The following is a 16735-nucleotide window of genomic DNA, read 5'->3' on the forward strand; positions in this document are numbered from 1 at the left end:
CAGTTCTTTATTTGATAAAACCAGGCCCAAAAGGAAGGTAAGTTTATATATTCCAAACTTAAGCTATGGATTTCTTCTGCAGTAACAGCATTTGCATGTATCGACTCTACCAGGCCCTAGTGTGAAAGGAGGCAGAATTTTTCTTAATAAAATCTCATCACTTGAAGAATATTCTGGTATTTTTTAATGAAAAAGAAAGTAAGCCTTCTGAAGACCTGGGTTTAACTAAAAGATGAGCTGTCTTTTTTCTAGAATATATCTAAGGTTTCATGGGCGAAAATGGTGGAAAAGCAAAAGATCATCGTAATTGGATATCATTTTTAGAAATATTAATATCTCTGTTTTTGAATTCAATCTTTTTTTATATGAGTAGCAACAGAGCATGAGCTCTCTCATAAAGTTAAGAATCCCACAATTAATTTGCTGTTCATTAAACGCTGCAGGCTGTGGACCTGAAACAGCTGCAGCTCCACCATCACTTGGGAACATTTCCTATTTGCTATTAGTCTATTAGTTTATGTTTCTTAAAAGCTAGGGCTAGCTCTTCATTCATCCTGGAATCTATGACTACACATAAAAATTGCTTAATAAATGTTTGCTGAACATAAATAAAGAGACCGAAGAAGAGAAAAGCACTGCAGTTTCAAAGCCACATGCAACCTTTTCTCCAGCTGCTAATGCAAAGTTCTTCCTTTGGCTGGCCAGGGCCTTCTTATTGTCCTTTTCATTTTCTAAATTAGTCTTTACATTGATCTTTCTAAGGGCGTGCCAATTATAAATAAACTTTGGTAATGGATATATATTACAGTTTATAAAAATGTTGGCATTTATTAAATTTCTCAACCATTCAGATATAAGTCTATTTTCAAGCTCTCTTTGGTTAAAGAAACTATTTTGATAAAGAAAGCAGAAATAAGCCTGGAAGTGCTTTTTACCCATTTTTGATTTCAAAAATAATTTAACTCACTGAATGGTAGTGCCTTTCGCAATGACTTCTGGAAACTTCTGTGTAATTAAACAAGGTATCAAAGACTTTCATGAAAATGCTTTGGTACAGAAGTTGAACTTGATAGGAACTGTGAACTGCCTACATTGGCTAAACACATGGATTACCCTAAGAACTATGATCCAATTCATATCCAACCTCCCCCACAAACACAAACATCCCTCTTTTTGAGCATTTTGAGTTGCAAATTGAGAAAGCTCACTTGCACCTGTGAGAGAAGCTACCTTTCAAACACAGGATAAAACAAAATAAATTTAAACAAGAAAACATTAATTAAAAAAAATGCACCACAGACACTGCATCACTAAGAAAGCCAGTAACTTTACTGAATTGTCTGCAAAATACAAATTATACCTTATTTCCATCGGAGAAACTTTGGAAAATTCCCCACTTTTATTCACTACAGACAGCTGAATTAAGTCCCTTGAGATACAGAGATGTGGTTCAACTTAGTTATAACATCTTGTCATCTAGTGGCGACAAAGTCCAGCTTATGCCGCTGTGAGCCTCTATTTGAATATTTGTTGCAAATGCTTGTATGCCCTCATTTACAAGCTATTTTAATTACTGTCATTGAATGGAAACAAATCCCCAGAAAAAGAAGGAAAATGATACAGCAAACCATCTGAAGCAATCCAAGTCCTATGCCTACAGTGACCCAGGTCTACTTGGCTCTGAGAGAACACTGGTACTGCATTCAAACCACAACAAAATCTGCCACTTAGCTGACCTCTCGGAATTAAAATGAGGTATGAATCAATTTGAGGTATGAATAGGGAAGGCAAATGCAATACCCGATTATGAACAGAACCAAAATGGACAAATTTAATGCAGAAGATATGTGGCTTGGATTGCTCCACATCTTTGGTTAAAACATATTTAAGAAAAGCCTTTAATTACATCTGTAGTCTGAAGCAGTCTAACAGACACCAGTATTCCATCAATCTTTAAAAGATCTGTAGTGGCAAGAAATTCACGCCATAAAAGCGATGACATCACAGCAGATGGCACAGACGGGAACAGATGAAGTATGCCATGCTTTAGCAGCAGCCTTTATTGAGGGTTCGAGTGGCTGCTTCTTCTTAAAAGAATTTTTTTTCAAGAAAGAAATACAAGCATTACTCTCTGGAAAAACAAACAAAAGAATAAAGGGAGCAAAACATGCTATTTCTAAATTAAAAGACAAGTGTGTAAGAAAAACAAATACATAGAATTGTGAGAGGGCAGATATTCTTTTAAAAAGTGTATTTGAATTTTTAAAAAAATTCTCACTTTAGGTAACCTTAAAGTGATCTGAGGATGACAGGCATTTTCATATTCATCACTACAAAATGCTAAATTCCACCTTTGGGAAAAAATAAGCCATTTTACTAAAAAACACAATTTTAAAAAAGGTTGAAATGAACAGCCTTCCACGCACCAATGCATACAATATACAGTTGTGCATCTTGCGTGTATTGCATCAGTGTTACCAGTATTTAAGCTTAATATTACCAAAAAATCTTTTAAAATAGGATTAGGTATAACAACACTTGTAGCTGTGTAAAATGCCACTTACGGTTCTTTGACTTGCAATGCAGAATGTCGCCTACCACGTGAGTCTAGGATGGGCTACGTAAAGTACCACCCCCTCAGGGCTCTGCCCTAAACTCCGGATACAAAGGATTTACTGTGATAAAAACCCAAACCACACTAGCTTTGCAAATACAATAAATGGTAAATTACAGATAAGGTATAAGGGTAAAGATAGACAGTAATTGTTTACAGAAAGTGACTCATCACAATCAAAATTGTGCTTCTTCTCATTAAATCATTTTTCAAAATTCTCAGATTATCCCTTCACTATCTTGCCACCACTTTTTGTGAATTCAGTAGTGGGAACAAGAGATGACTGGCACCCATTTTCAAGTGATGCTGTTCTTTCCATGTTCTTATAAAACTATTGTCAGAATTGCTATAAATAGCCAAGGCTTCTGCTGGTACTTCAGCATTAGAAATTCACTTTTTTCTTTGTCGCTGAGGCAAATTGCAGGTAAAAAATTTATATGGCTATTTTTTCATATTTTTTACATAATGACCCTTTCCCACCCACTGATAATTTTCTACTGATATTGATAAAGTGTTTTGCAATGACAAAGAACATCTGTGATATGTTTGCATATTTTATACACATCAAGTTATAAGGATGCATTGTAAGGATGGGATCAAGTTGATGGCGAGAAAAATGATTTTCTTCGTTTTCTTCCCCTATGTGTGAATGTGTGTGCATATTTTCAGGGATGATTTTCTATTTTTCCTTTGCATAAATGTTTTTCTTTCATGTTCGATGGGTACCTTGAGTAGTGAGTTATATGAAATGATTACTAGATTTTTTTGTTTGTTTTTAGTATATAAAACATTAGTACAAGGCAGGTTAGCATCCCATATGGATACCACCAAAGGTGCATTGCGGTCTAATTGTAGATTTCAGATTAAGTTAAGAAAAATATAGCCTAGTTTACTAAGGTCTCTTGGCTTTTGCCACCCAGCGGCAGCCTTTTTCAGTGAGAAACACATAGCAACTGTGCAAGGAAAAAAAGGGGGGGGGTTAAGAAACGTCCTGCATGTGATCTAGCAGTGTCGATCCGACTGCATCTTCTTTGCTGTGTATGTCAATGCATGTGATCGGAGATGAATCGACAGATCTTCACATTCCAAGAGAAGGAAAATCGTTCCTGGGCAGAAATCTTTTTTCAACAACAAATACGAACTTTTTGTTTATGGCACTCACTTTTTAAAGGGTCTGAAAATTAATCCCTTATGGACAAATATTAGACAAGTGTCATCATTACTTCTTAAAAAATTTTAAAAAGGGACATAGAGAGGTTCTTTAATGGGATTTCTTGAAATGGCTATTAAATCTCTTTATTGAAGAAAAAATAGATGACATACATGCTTTATGCAGAAGTGACATTTGGGGGTCCTGACACACTGGGGTCGTTCAACAGTCCTATACCGCTGACAAGGTTGAGGGTCAGTTAAAATAATTAAAACCGGATGGAGAAGCAACTATCCCTTCACCTGCTTCCTTCTTGTCTAGCACCCAATCTTTCACATTTTTCTTCTGTGGGAATTTACAACTTATACACCGAGTAAACATCATATCACTTGTTTCTAGGGCCATATTTGCAGGACATGGGTCCCAACACAGCTTCTCTATTCTGGGCATATTTCTAAAAAAAACATATGAAATTCTGGGCTGAAAACCAATCTGATAATCTAGGATACAGATAAGTTATGGTATGCACTTACTGAATTCCAAGTTGCATGATGAATGGTGAGATCAGATAGGGGCCCGGCATTTGGTAAAAATTCAAAAATAAAAAGGATAAAATAAACTAATTAGTGTATACAATGGATGTCAGTTGACCCAATAGATTGCTACTATATTAAAAACAATTTAGGGTGTTGCAATGTGATATGTTCTAATCCCACAGGTTATCCTTTTGACAGCTGACCTTGAACTTATAAAATGTATGCAGAGTAAAAGAAAACAGAAAGAAAATAGTTACTCAAATGTGCAACTGCACAAATATCCCCCCTCCCGCTATTAAGATAACAAAACTTCTGCTATTACCATAATATTATATATATTAGAAAGCTATACACAAGCATGTTAATTTCACAGATTTTTTTAAAAGATTCTTAATATTTTATATAATTAGAAATACACATTTCAAAAACAAAACTTCTACAAAGAGAAAACAGTTATCTTGGTTAGCAAAGCATGGAGTTCTTCATGGCTTAGGGTAGTGCTTTCTATACAAAAAGTCCTTTTTGGTTTTTACAGGACTGTTTAAAATATTAGCGAAGCTATCAAGGGGGAAAAACACATTTTGGCTTAAGTAAACTACAAAAAGCCACAAATGCTTTGCAAACTCTGTCTTACCTTTTATATGAAAATAAGCAAAATGTAATGTACATATTTTTATACTTTTATTTAATAAGAGATGCAGACCCATAATTCTTTATTTATTTAATTAAATACGTTAGCCCTCAAACTCCACATATTTTTCTAATAGGTATGGTCCTCTTTTAATGGTCATTGATCCTTTTGACTGAGTGCCATACATCAATGATATGCTTGCAGGTTTGTGAGCGTTCTCAGGATGGTAGGTGACTTTAACCAATGGCCACCCTTTGCTGGGTCTGTCCAAAACATCTATACATTTTTCTATATGTTGCATAACAGCTGCTCTCTCTTTCAGTAAAGATCTGCCGCTTTTGGCAAATGTTTCCTTTTGTCTATTTACATGTAAATAACGTTGAACCTGCAACATGACACTATCTATTGTAACATACATTTTGCAAAGGAGCACAACAGTGAAAAGAAGTTAGCCTTAAAATCTATTTTGTACAAGTGTTCTGTTGTACAACTCAAGTCCTAAGCTTATCTCAGCATTTCTGTTTATCTTTATACTGTATCACTGAGGCAATTTAAAAGTACTTTTACAAAACAGAGTACCTGACTTTTTTTTTCCACACACAGCACATATAATGCATATCGACCCCCCTTCCCCATTAAGGTATAGCACACACACACACTGCAAGAAAAAAAAAACTATTAAGTAATAATCTGATCATGTTGCCCATCCTTCAGAGAGTCGCATGCGCTTGACGGAGGGACTTTCCCTTTCGTCCGGCGAAGGTCTGGTGAGTCCAATGGGGGAGTGGAATTCGTTCCGGTGATCCTCTCGGTCGCTCCCGTCATAGGAACTGCTACAGCTGCTCAAGCTGTCAACAGGAGATCTCCCCGCCTCGTGGCGCGTGTGTTGTGGGTATCTCGAAGGGGTGGTGGTACGGTCTCTAGGAGGAGAAACAGGTTCTGACTTGATGTTGAGGCTTTGAGTAGAAGGCAGGGAGAGATTTGAACTCTGAGATAAATGAGTGCTAGTGCAAGCTCTGTAGGAGGAAAGGAAACCCAGTTACAGATGGAGGAGGCCTGGAGCCCCCAGGAACTCACAATTACATAAAACATCAGCTTAAAGACTTGCATAGACACCAGAGTATGGCCAGAGTGGGGAGAAGGTGCTTAGAAGCACAGAGAGGCATTGCCTTCTTAGGGCAATTTAGGACACCTCTGTTGATTTGTCGGGCAGCAATTACACAGTATTTAACTGGCCCAGGCTCATGAATAGCACCTCTGGTCTGACAGGCTTCCTCAATGTATAGGTACCAGTTTGAAAAGGTTGAACCAGACATGCTGAAAAAAGCACTTTTTGTGTCTGTGGAATTTCTCCCTAGACTAGTTCCAAAATTGAATTTAAGATTTAAGATACAGTGTTTAGCTTTTGAATCAGACTTCCTTGATTTACTAATGCCAGTGTTTGAAAATTATTGTAAAGACTTTATTATGGGTATAAATGTTTCTCTCAATTTAATAAGCACTTATACACTAAGTTGCATCATCTTCTAAGAAAGTAAGAACGAGTTCAAATTTCAAGTGAATAGAATCCATAAGAGGCTACCTACAACCATACCTAGTGAAAGGTCGGAGAAGGGAAAGAAGAGGAAGGGGGAGAAGCTGAAAATTATCTGCAGAAATTTTAAGTACTGGCTTAAACCACATTCAGACTTCCTACCTCACTGAAACTGCTAAAATTGTACTGTCTTCATCCTTTCTCAGCTACATGGGATGAAAATGCTGTTTATTTTCCACAATTGACCTCAACTTTCTGAATGTTAGTCTTACTCTGCTAGGGGACTTAGGCTCCACTCCACTTATTTTTAATAGGCATTTACTGGTGAATCTGGATTTGCCCAAGAAAAGTTTGTTGTAAAGAAAGATCTAGTGTCATTTTATTTGGCTTATAGCCCTTAGCCCTTATTCGTTCCGGAAGAGCATAACTTGCTCTTATTCCAAAATGTGGGAGGATTCAGATACTTCCAATTCTGGAGGGAAAAGCATTAAGCCCTGAGGGTAAATTAGCAATCTCAATGACTTCCATCAGGATAAATGATCGTAATGGCACTGATAAAAATTTTAAGAGGATTTCACTGCTCTTATACTCTGATTGTGCTGACAACCACAGCTAGAATCAGCATTACCTGCCTTACTGTCCAGAGAACACAGAAATCTGACTGAGGGAGAGTTCCCGCAAAGAATACTCCACAGACTCACCCAGTTTAAACAAAGGAAGAAAGCAAAGCCTACCCACCCATGTATGTGATTATGTTACCTTCCAATGGGGGGGAATGGATGGCATTAAAATGTCATTACAAGCCATGACAAAAATGGGCATATATTTCAGAGCAAAAGTGGAATTACTCGGGGCTGGCTTTTTGAAAGATGCAATTCAGGCTCAAGTTGTATAGAGATACAAAATTAGTCAGAAATGAGTTTATCTTTGAGTGATGTTTTATACAAAAGCACCACCTACTGGCAAAGAATTACTTTCCTTCTCTTATTAATAGATGAGATAATGTCGAAAATGACATAAAGGGGGATTGTTTGTTTTCCTAACGAACTTTTCTTCCTCTGGTTTTTATGATCTTATAGAATCAAAGCAGTTTTAGCCTTTATGTCAAGATACTTTAGTGAGTATATACATAGTTCTCAATCACCTGTTTATTTTATGGGTTACACACTAATTTTCTAAGAGTTTTAACTAAGTAAAGTTTAAGTCGGTGAGATATTAAATGGGAAGGGAACCTGTATTTCAAAAGGGTCCATAATGGTAGGCTATTTTATCTTGTGTCAACATTACTTAATAATTCATTTTGATGTCAGAGGAAATCAACTTTTGATTTCTGGAAGGAAGAATTTTCCTGGCTCTGGATAAGAAAGACTATTTCACTAAAATTTAATGAAATGTCTCTACTGTGAGTCACACACCGTTTGATAATGGATGTCAACTAGGAGTCTGAAAATAAAGTGGCGTATCAACGAATAGTTTCGTCTGCCCTCTGACATTTAGATTGTATTCATAAGCTGGGGACATGGAAAGCAGAAAGAAATACTTGGTGATTTGGACCAGTAAAAGCAGTTAATCTGGATAAAGCAAGCAAAAAGTAATATAATAAAAAAGCTATTTCTTTTTTTTTAAAGAATTTTTATGTATTTATTTTTACAGAGGGGAAGTGAAGGAGAAAGAGAGGGAGAGAAACATCAGTGTGTGGTTGCCTCATGAATGGCCCCTACTGGGGATCTGGCCCACAATCCAGGCATGTGCCCTGACTGGGAATTGAACAAGTGACCCTTTGGTTTGCAGGCTGGCACTCAATCCACTGAGCCACACCAGCCAGGGCAAAAAGCTATTGCTTTAATACAGTGTTTAGAAGCTGCATTATCTCCCCGTGCCAATTGGCTTGTGCAGGTTTTGTCATATTTCTTCCTCATAAAAGACAAAACACTTACTGTTATCCCTTCCCATGAATAGATAGGCAAGTCCCTAAGTTTATCTTTTGATAGCATTTCATTTTACACTGAAAGCATATATGAAGCATTTTGAGTAGTTCTGGGGACTCTAAATGCACAGTAATAATATATAAGTGATATCTGAGATTCAGCTTCATTATACTGTGGTAGAAGATTCAAAATAGAATGAAATTTAATTGGCTAGCCTCTGTTATCAAGGAAGAAGTTTCTTGAAAAAAAAAAAAGGAGCATTAACAATCACTTAGCTGTATACAGGCTGGGTTCAAATATAAGCAGATTAGTTTACTTGTTCTTGAAAACAAAATTTGTATAGGCACAGATAATTGTGGAATACTTCCTATGAGTAGGTGATAAAGAGGTGAGTGGGGAGGACAGAAGCCAGACATGCAAGGTGCCCCTATCAAGTCCTCTGCAAGTTTTCACCAACTACAGATGCCTTCCAACTGCAGGACACCTACCCTTCTCCATAACTGTTCAAAAATGAAATGTGACTGGATAGTTTTATTCAAATTTCTTACTGCCTCCACCTGGAAATTAGGCTATCAGATAACCTGACCTTTTAAAAGTTTTCTTTACTTGAAGTTACCTCCTTTCAGTGTGTACTGAACACTCACATCAACAAAGATAATGTACAGAAGAGCTTCCAGAAAACTGGCTGCCCTTGTTGTAGGTGATGGGAGGAGAACCCCTGCAAATTTGAGGGTCTTTTTCTCAAATCTAAGTATTCAAATGGCTTTCACTAACCTTTGATGGCAAGGTCCTTCTGCCAGTTGTCTCTGCTTCCTACATCAAATCAGGTTTTTTTTTTTTTTCTTTAAAGATTTTATTTACTTTTAGAGAGGTGGGAAGGGAAGGAGAGAGAGAAAGAAACCTCAATGTGTGAAAGAAACATCACTGATTAGTTGCCTCTTGCACACCCCCAACTGGGGACCTGGCCCACGACCCAGGCACGTGCCTTGACTGGGAATCCAACTGGGGAGCTTTCGGTTCACAGGCTGGTGCTCAATCCACTGAGCCACACCAGTCAGGGCTCAAATCAGTTTGCAATATTTATCTAACTTGCTCACATAAGATCAGACACTAGATAGTGTTAAAAATTTAATTTTGAAGAGTTAAAAATATTTCCATAAACAAAATACAAACAGCTCTTTTGTACTTTACAATTTTGAGAAAAAATCTTGGTGACCATCTTGGGCTGCTGGGAGTATCTACTTCAGAGAGGCTGAAATGCGTTTCACTCTGCTGTGAGCACTGCATCTATCCAAAATAATGTGAGCCCACCACACATGTGTATGAGACAGACCACTTTAGCCAGGGGAAAAAATCAATTTTTACAATTAATTTACACTGTAAGAAACTAAGTCAGCTCAGAAAATTCATTTTTATATAAATATTACAACTTGGGATTAAAGAAACATTTAACATTCAATTGTGTGAGCATGGACAAGTCCGCGTGAAGGATGGTCCTCTTGCAAAGTTACTCTGGGTCCGCATATGTGTGTGTATGGGGCGGGGGGCCTGGGGTTGGGGGCAGGGAGGAAGGACCGAAGAGAAGGAATCATAAATAGGTACGTGGGCCAAAATTAGAAGGATTGGATGTGTATCCCATCCTATCTGAGGGATAAGGGAAGTGATTACGTGCAATAAAAACTCCTAGACCAAATTCAGACTCAAATTATGCACCATGAAAACTGGTGTTGAAACAAATCAGAACTAAACAAAATGCTTCATGATTGTCTGTTGCAACGCAGTTCCTCTCTAGTGGAGTCCTCCCCTTTCTCATTTACTGAAACCTCTACTAAGAGCAGCAGAGAATTAGATTCTTCCCATGAAATAGAAGGTAATTTGAAAACTGTAGCTAAAATACACAAATAGGGGTTTTATATGTAAAATGCAAATTGTCAGATGCTATTAAAAAGAAAAGAAAGCCACGTTCAGAGAAAATATAGCTTTCGACACTGATAATTTCTAAGGAAATCTAGTCCTGTAACAGATGAATTTTCTGAAAAATGAGAAGCAGACAGCAACCTTTCTTTTTGTCAGGAAGCATGCACCCGGTGGATCACCACCGAGCCACAGGGGCGCGATGCCACACGTGTGTCTATTTGAAGACTGCCTGGACGGTAGAATATACTTTGTGACAATCACCTAGAAAAGTGATTGCAATGCATTTCTACCTAGTTAACATTTCTGAGGAAATTTAAATGTTCTAGAAACGCGCTGATGATGATCAATATTTAATATATCTCTAAAGTTAACAAATTTTCAAGAAAGCAGAGCAACACTGTTGTGCAAGTTTATTATTTACACAAAAGCTTAGCTTTCTGACAATAGTCATTAGTGAGCAGGGTGCAGGTAAGCAAACAGTGGGTGGGTGAGGACCCTGTTGCCAGAGTGCTTTGCTTTATGGCAGCCGTCTACAAAAGCTGCTGGGCCAGGGAGGGGCGAGAAGGATGCAGCTGGGACACCAGTCAGTGATTTTTATTCTGCTCAAGTTGTCTTATGCTCATTACCACCTTAGACACGGATGTGGGACTAGTTAACTACTCTAACCAAATGGTCCAGCGGAAGAGTAAAAGTGGGGTAGGCATACAGAATGTTTCCACAATATAAAAACTCGTTTTCTTTAAATATTTCATATCCTTCTAGTATTTTCTTTTGAAGGTCAATTGCAGTTGTAGAATTATTAATGAAACAAAGCATGGTCTTTGATTTGTGTTTTAAACTTTAAAGTAAAACCTATTTGTTTTACAAGGGATGTGAATATGACTTCAAAGCCTTTAAAAGGTTAGAACATTTCCATACTTTAATGACGGGAGTCATTTCTGTGATAAAGGAATTATCTCTAAATTACCACCAGGGGGCAGAAATACACATGTTCTGACCAGAAAAACAAAAAAATTACTTTTATACCCAAATTTAGATAATTAGTATATGGGATGCGCATATACATATATGTGTATGTTAATGAATACAATATCTATAAACATACACTTTGGATAAATTATAAAACCATGAAATCTGTATATCAATGGAACAATCGATCCTATGAGTATTACTGTAACATTAGAATGAACTATGTGGTTTATGCTAAGTGAGAGTTTTCCAGTATCTCAAAAAATTTTAGGAACTTATAACCAAAAACGTTGTCTTATGTCCTACATGGGCTACAAGAAAACTTCACTAAGTAAAAATATGTTATTGATAGAAGTGGGAATGAATATGGTCTAAAACAATAGGGAAATAATTTACATCCTTAGCACAGAGCTCCCCCTCCTCTTAAAGAATAAGTAATATTTAAGCTGCTTAAAAGCTATCGATTGACAATGACTTTCAGATTTCGATAAGGTAGAATTTTATATCCTCTAATGGGACAATGAGAGCACAAGAGAGATTGCCATTTGTCATTTAAAAATGCATTTTAAAAGCGCATTCTAACAGAAATGACACTGCTTACCCCAGCTGACTGAGGGCGGACGGCGGCATGTTATGTAGGTGCTGCTGTTGCCAGCCAGTGACTGAGCCCAGGTGCAGGGCGCTGGCGGTGTTGAAGCCGGACAGAGACGACAGGTCAGCGCTGCTCAGAGAGTACTCTGGGTCACACACAAAACCGTAAGGGAAAACACTTAATCTGGATATTGTTAAATGATGGGGAGAATAAACCTTTTCAATTTTAAAAACATTGTATTTGTATTATTTAATGCTTGCTATATATTTTTTAACTTTTGGGGTGGGGGAAGAAAGAGAAACACAACAGGGACAGTTTTAATTTAAAAGAGCTATTCTATGTACCAAAAAATAAGCATTCTATGAAAGCTTCAAAGGAACACAACTTGCAATTCCAGTTTATTAGAAGTACAATGTGGTATTACAATTTATGCATATTTGATGATTTAGAAATGTTTTTAAAGCAATCCCAAGCAAGTGAGCTATCTAGTACATTAAAGAAGTAAGCGCTCATTTTCCTTGAAATTGTTCTCTGTTGAAGTCAGGTTGGGTTAGTAAAACTTTCAGTCCCTTGAAAATGTAAATATTCACTCTGCCTTAGTGATGAACAGGTAATCATGTAGTGCTCCGAACACCACAGGTACTAAACAAAGCCTAACAGATTAAAAGGTAGTCTCTTTTTCATCTTGCTTTATAAAAGTATTTAATGTACTATTTGAAGGTGGCAAAGCTACTCACCAGTACCATATGTGGTTGAAATGGCTGATGGATATCCTCCCATCCCTTGTCCTGGTAAAGTAGGAGTTGCTACAGAAACCACTGGGGTAGCCAATGACTGAGCAGACTGGGAGTTATTTATCCTTTGATTCTTTTAAAGTAAATAAAAAGACATTGGTGAAATTTTTAAAAAGTTAAAAATATTAGATTTCAGTGTTGGTTTTGCACATAAAGATATAACTTGGTACAAATCTCATGAAATTAATCATTTAACATGTGTCTCTATGAACTCTGCCAACCCTATCATTTACAATCTTTCAAGAGACCAGTTGTTACCATAGTAACCCATTACATCAGTATCTCCTAGGCAACTGAACTAGTAACAAGTACCATTGCTTTATTATGGGTAAAAACAGACTATGTTGAAAACTGATGAAATATGTATACAGTACTTCTATTGTTTCAGTTTTTATTCAAATGCAAATTAAAAAAAAATTAAAATCAACCACAGTGGTTCTATCCTCAGTTCTATATACAGCAGAGCAGACTGGTAGAGTTTCATGCTGTATTCTGACCAGAAGGTGGTGCTCTGTCCACTTTTTTCAGATTCTTCTAAACTTCCCTCAAACTAGATGGCAAAGCAGTTAACAAGTATATTTAACTCCTCACAGCAAGGAAATTTAAGATTCACATAAATTTAAAAATCATGAGAGAAATTTCTTTGAAAAAGAAGTATCTTCGTGGTTTTAAGTAACTAAGAAATTTCTTGGGTGCTAGAATTTTGCTATAAATTGAGTCCTAAAATACATTGAAGACATGGCCTTCATTTGCAGAGGTTGACACAGAAAAATAACCTGAACTTCAAATTAATGGAATTTAAATATAGTCAATATTGACACACTGATAATCTCCCAAACCCTCCCATTCTGCTAGAGCTACCACTCCACAGAGAGTCCTTGCCCTGCCGTGCTCTCGCCACTTACCAAAAGCAGGTCGACATCCTCAGACTGAGAGCATGGGGAAGGAGTTTAGAAATTAGCGTCGGTAACTATTTATGATTGGGCGAAATCTTTTCAACACGAGGACAAGCATCTTCTGATAGACACAACAGTTTAAACGCCTTACAACCTCCACTCCAAAGATAACTCCTGACAAAGACATTCTTTGTTTCCCTTAATGAGCTGTTTGTCTCGAATGTGAAGACGATCTATCCAGGTTTCAGCCTAGGTCAGTGTCTCAACATTCATTATTTCACTGTCGTGTTTTGGGGGAAAAAGATCGTCCTTTAAAATCCCACTTGCTCAAGGAGGGGGCACTGCACCTGGCCGCCAGTGAGAGCCCTGGCGGAGCACTCAGAGTCTCTGGGAAAGCAGCAGTTTTACAGGACTTGGACTAACTAACTGTGCGGGGAGACAGCCTGCCCCGCGCGGCCCACACTGCTTGGCTGTGGCCCTGTGGGAGGTTTTATTTATTAGACCTAGTCTTTTCCTAAGGGAATGTTACATATTATATGATTTTTTTTGGTTTATATTCAAAATTAATCTGCACTGTGCCATAATAAACTAATCAGCTTGCAGGACTGTTTTACCCTGAAGCTTGCCACAGAGCACAGAAAGAAAAAAAATGTGTTTGCAGAATGATCTAAATTTGTCTACTGAATCTTGATTTTTAAATGTTCTCACTCTCAAGCAAAGCTCATTTGGAGAGCACTGATGTAAGTCTCTTTGTTGCTGAATTTAGTCCCACAGTATTATCTTCACCTTAGACCTGCAGACGCAGGAAAAAGAAAAATGGGAGGCTGGGGATATTCTTCCTCTATTTCTGTTTCTCATTTAGTTATTTATTCTTACAAGCTCCACAACTTTCTTTTGATTTTGTAAAATACAACCTTTTTTCCCCAAAATGCCTAGGATTTTGAACAATTTGCTTTCTGACAGGTAACTATCTGCCTGAAGCACGTAGAGGGAAGGCGGGAAGATGGACTGATGCCATGCACAGGCATGTGATGTATTAAACATTATTGCTACAATACACCCAAGACTGCGATGCATTAAATTTTATTGCTGCAGCATACCTAAGAAAACAGTTGTCGATTAACAGGAGAAAGCTCATTTAGAAATTACAGAAAAGGTTTTTTCATTGCCAGCACTTTGAGGACACAAATAGTTCAATATTTTAAAAATCTGTTATGAAATGATATACCTCATCCTGTGAGTTTGATTCTACTATTGGCCAAATCACATGTCCCATAAGCAAAATAATAGGTAATTTTTTTCTAATTATTGTAAATTTGATGCCTTAAAAGGAAATGTTTTCTTTGTACCAGAACATAGTCCTATAGTGGAATTTCACTGGGATGTTGGTCCTTTTTTTATGTAGAAAAGGGAACGAGAACCAGTTACCAGAAATAATAGCCAAATACAAATAGGACTCCAGCAATAGCACTGATGTGTTAATTTTATGGAAGCACTTAAATAATTCATAGAGTCAGACAAATATAAAAACAGCAAAGACATACACAAAACATTATCAACATTGATTTAAAATGTAGTTATTCATTACCACTGATGGCATCGTATTCTTGCTGCCTGGTGGAATAAGAACTCGGAGATCTGGTTTACGGTTATTCATCCCTAAATTCATGGGGGGAGGAGACTTCGCTTGCATATTCTTGTTCAAGTTACCAGGTGAGACCAGCAGACCTGGCGAGTTTCGGGGGTTGCCATATCCATTCCCTGTTAGCAGAAAACAATGAAAGCACTCAAGGAAAAATCTAGACTCAAATACGTTTCTAGAGAACACACTACATGAGATTAGGGATGAACTGTAACAGCCTAAGACATATAATAACATACAATGAAAATCCACAGGACGACTGACTTAACTTCCATCTGAAGAGTAACTTAATCAGTTATTTAATATTTCTCTGAAGAAGATTAAAACCTTTTCATGAGAAGAGAGCTAATATCTATCAACTTACTCAGAAATCAACATACACCCTTTTTTTTCCCTATGAAAAAAATTCTGGAAGAAAGTCAGACAGTCATTCAAGGTCTAAGAAAAGCCCACAATTGGTCCTGCACTTTAATTGACTGGCTCTGCGGAGGCCTGGCTGGCATGACTCACTCTTTCAGTTCAATGGTTTGGGTTTTATTTTGTGTGTCTGTGTGTCCTGAAATGAAGAAAGGGCACAGCAGCAAGGCTGTAATTTCTAGGACATGTAGGAGTAGCCTCTTACACAGCTTGCTGTTCAGTTCCCTTTTTCTTTGAGCGATTTCTCCCCATGGTTTTCTTCTGTCTCTTTTGCCCTCCTCACCAAGTTCAGTGTACGAACCTGAAGGCTGGCTCTCCTGCTCACACAGAACTTCAAAACGCAGGACTCCTTCTCAGGAGCTAAAGGAGAGGATGACGCCTCCACTAAAATGCTGACTCACCAAAGCCGGGGAGTAGCCGTCTAACACGAACACAGAAAGGGTTTTCTTAGGTCTCTGATGTTTAGCTCCCTATTAACAGAAAATGGGTATCTGAAGGACTCCATTTCTCATCGCTTAAAATATACTTCCCCGTGAGAGGAAGAGCTCTGGATGGAGTTGGTACAACTTCAGGATAGGCAGAAAGTCACCTGTTGGCTTCCTCCACTGCCTGTGGTCAGGGACTACAATAATCCAACTATCTGATTCAACAATCCTTTCTGGAAACTAGACAGTTGTTTTCTGCAGCTCTCTGAAGGAGACAGTCAAACGGCCTTGTGATTGTCACCATTATCATTATTGTAACACACAAATATCTATTACCCCAGGACGAATGATACTGTGTGCTATCCAGTGAGGAAGCAAAGACTAGGCCCAAGTCCCTCGAAACCTTGCTATTGCTCTGTGTTAATCTGGTACAGACATGTGCAAAACGTACAAACTCATTCCAGGCCACCTAGGCTGAGGTGCCCACAGAGTAATCCAGATTAAGTGTTACTGAGTTTCCAAGAGGAAAGAGATTAATCAATAAGATTCACGTAAGAAGCAGGAACTGGTGTAGGTCTTGTAAAAAGAGAAGTGATAGTAAAATATGCTGGGCTTGTGATTAGGTGCTGGGAAAGGGCTGAGGTGGGAATTTCCAGAGCAGTTGGGGACACACCTGGTTAGAAGGGAACC

The 16735-nt window shown here is 37.7% G+C and overlaps 1 protein-coding gene across 15 annotated transcripts in view; it reads right to left on the minus strand.

Annotated features, from left to right (window-relative positions):
- Window positions 1-1307: 1307 nt before the first annotated feature.
- MEF2C (myocyte enhancer factor 2C) overlaps window positions 1308-16735 on the minus strand; it is a 163030-nt gene continuing 147602 nt past the window's right edge. For 13 of the 15 annotated variants that reach the window (XM_037159629.2, XM_037159628.2, XM_053664444.1 and 10 more), the window contains 4 exons: window positions 15150-15322; window positions 12609-12738; window positions 11881-12016; window positions 1308-5947 (listed from right to left, as the gene is read on the minus strand). In XM_037159629.2, the coding sequence (XP_037015524.1) occupies window positions 5626-5947; window positions 11881-12016; window positions 12609-12738; window positions 15150-15322 (761 nt within the window). In that variant the 3' untranslated portion in view covers window positions 1308-5625. The remainder of the gene's footprint in view (window positions 5948-11880; window positions 12017-12608; window positions 12739-15149; window positions 15323-16735) is intronic. The other 2 variants (XM_037159637.2, XM_037159636.2) reach the window with 1 other exon arrangement.

Source organism: Artibeus jamaicensis, unplaced genomic scaffold (genome assembly GCF_021234435.1).
Source record: "Artibeus jamaicensis isolate MK-2021 breed Jamaican fruit bat unplaced genomic scaffold, CSHL_Jam_final contig_373, whole genome shotgun sequence".
NCBI classification, from domain to species: domain Eukaryota; kingdom Metazoa; phylum Chordata; class Mammalia; order Chiroptera; family Phyllostomidae; genus Artibeus; species Artibeus jamaicensis.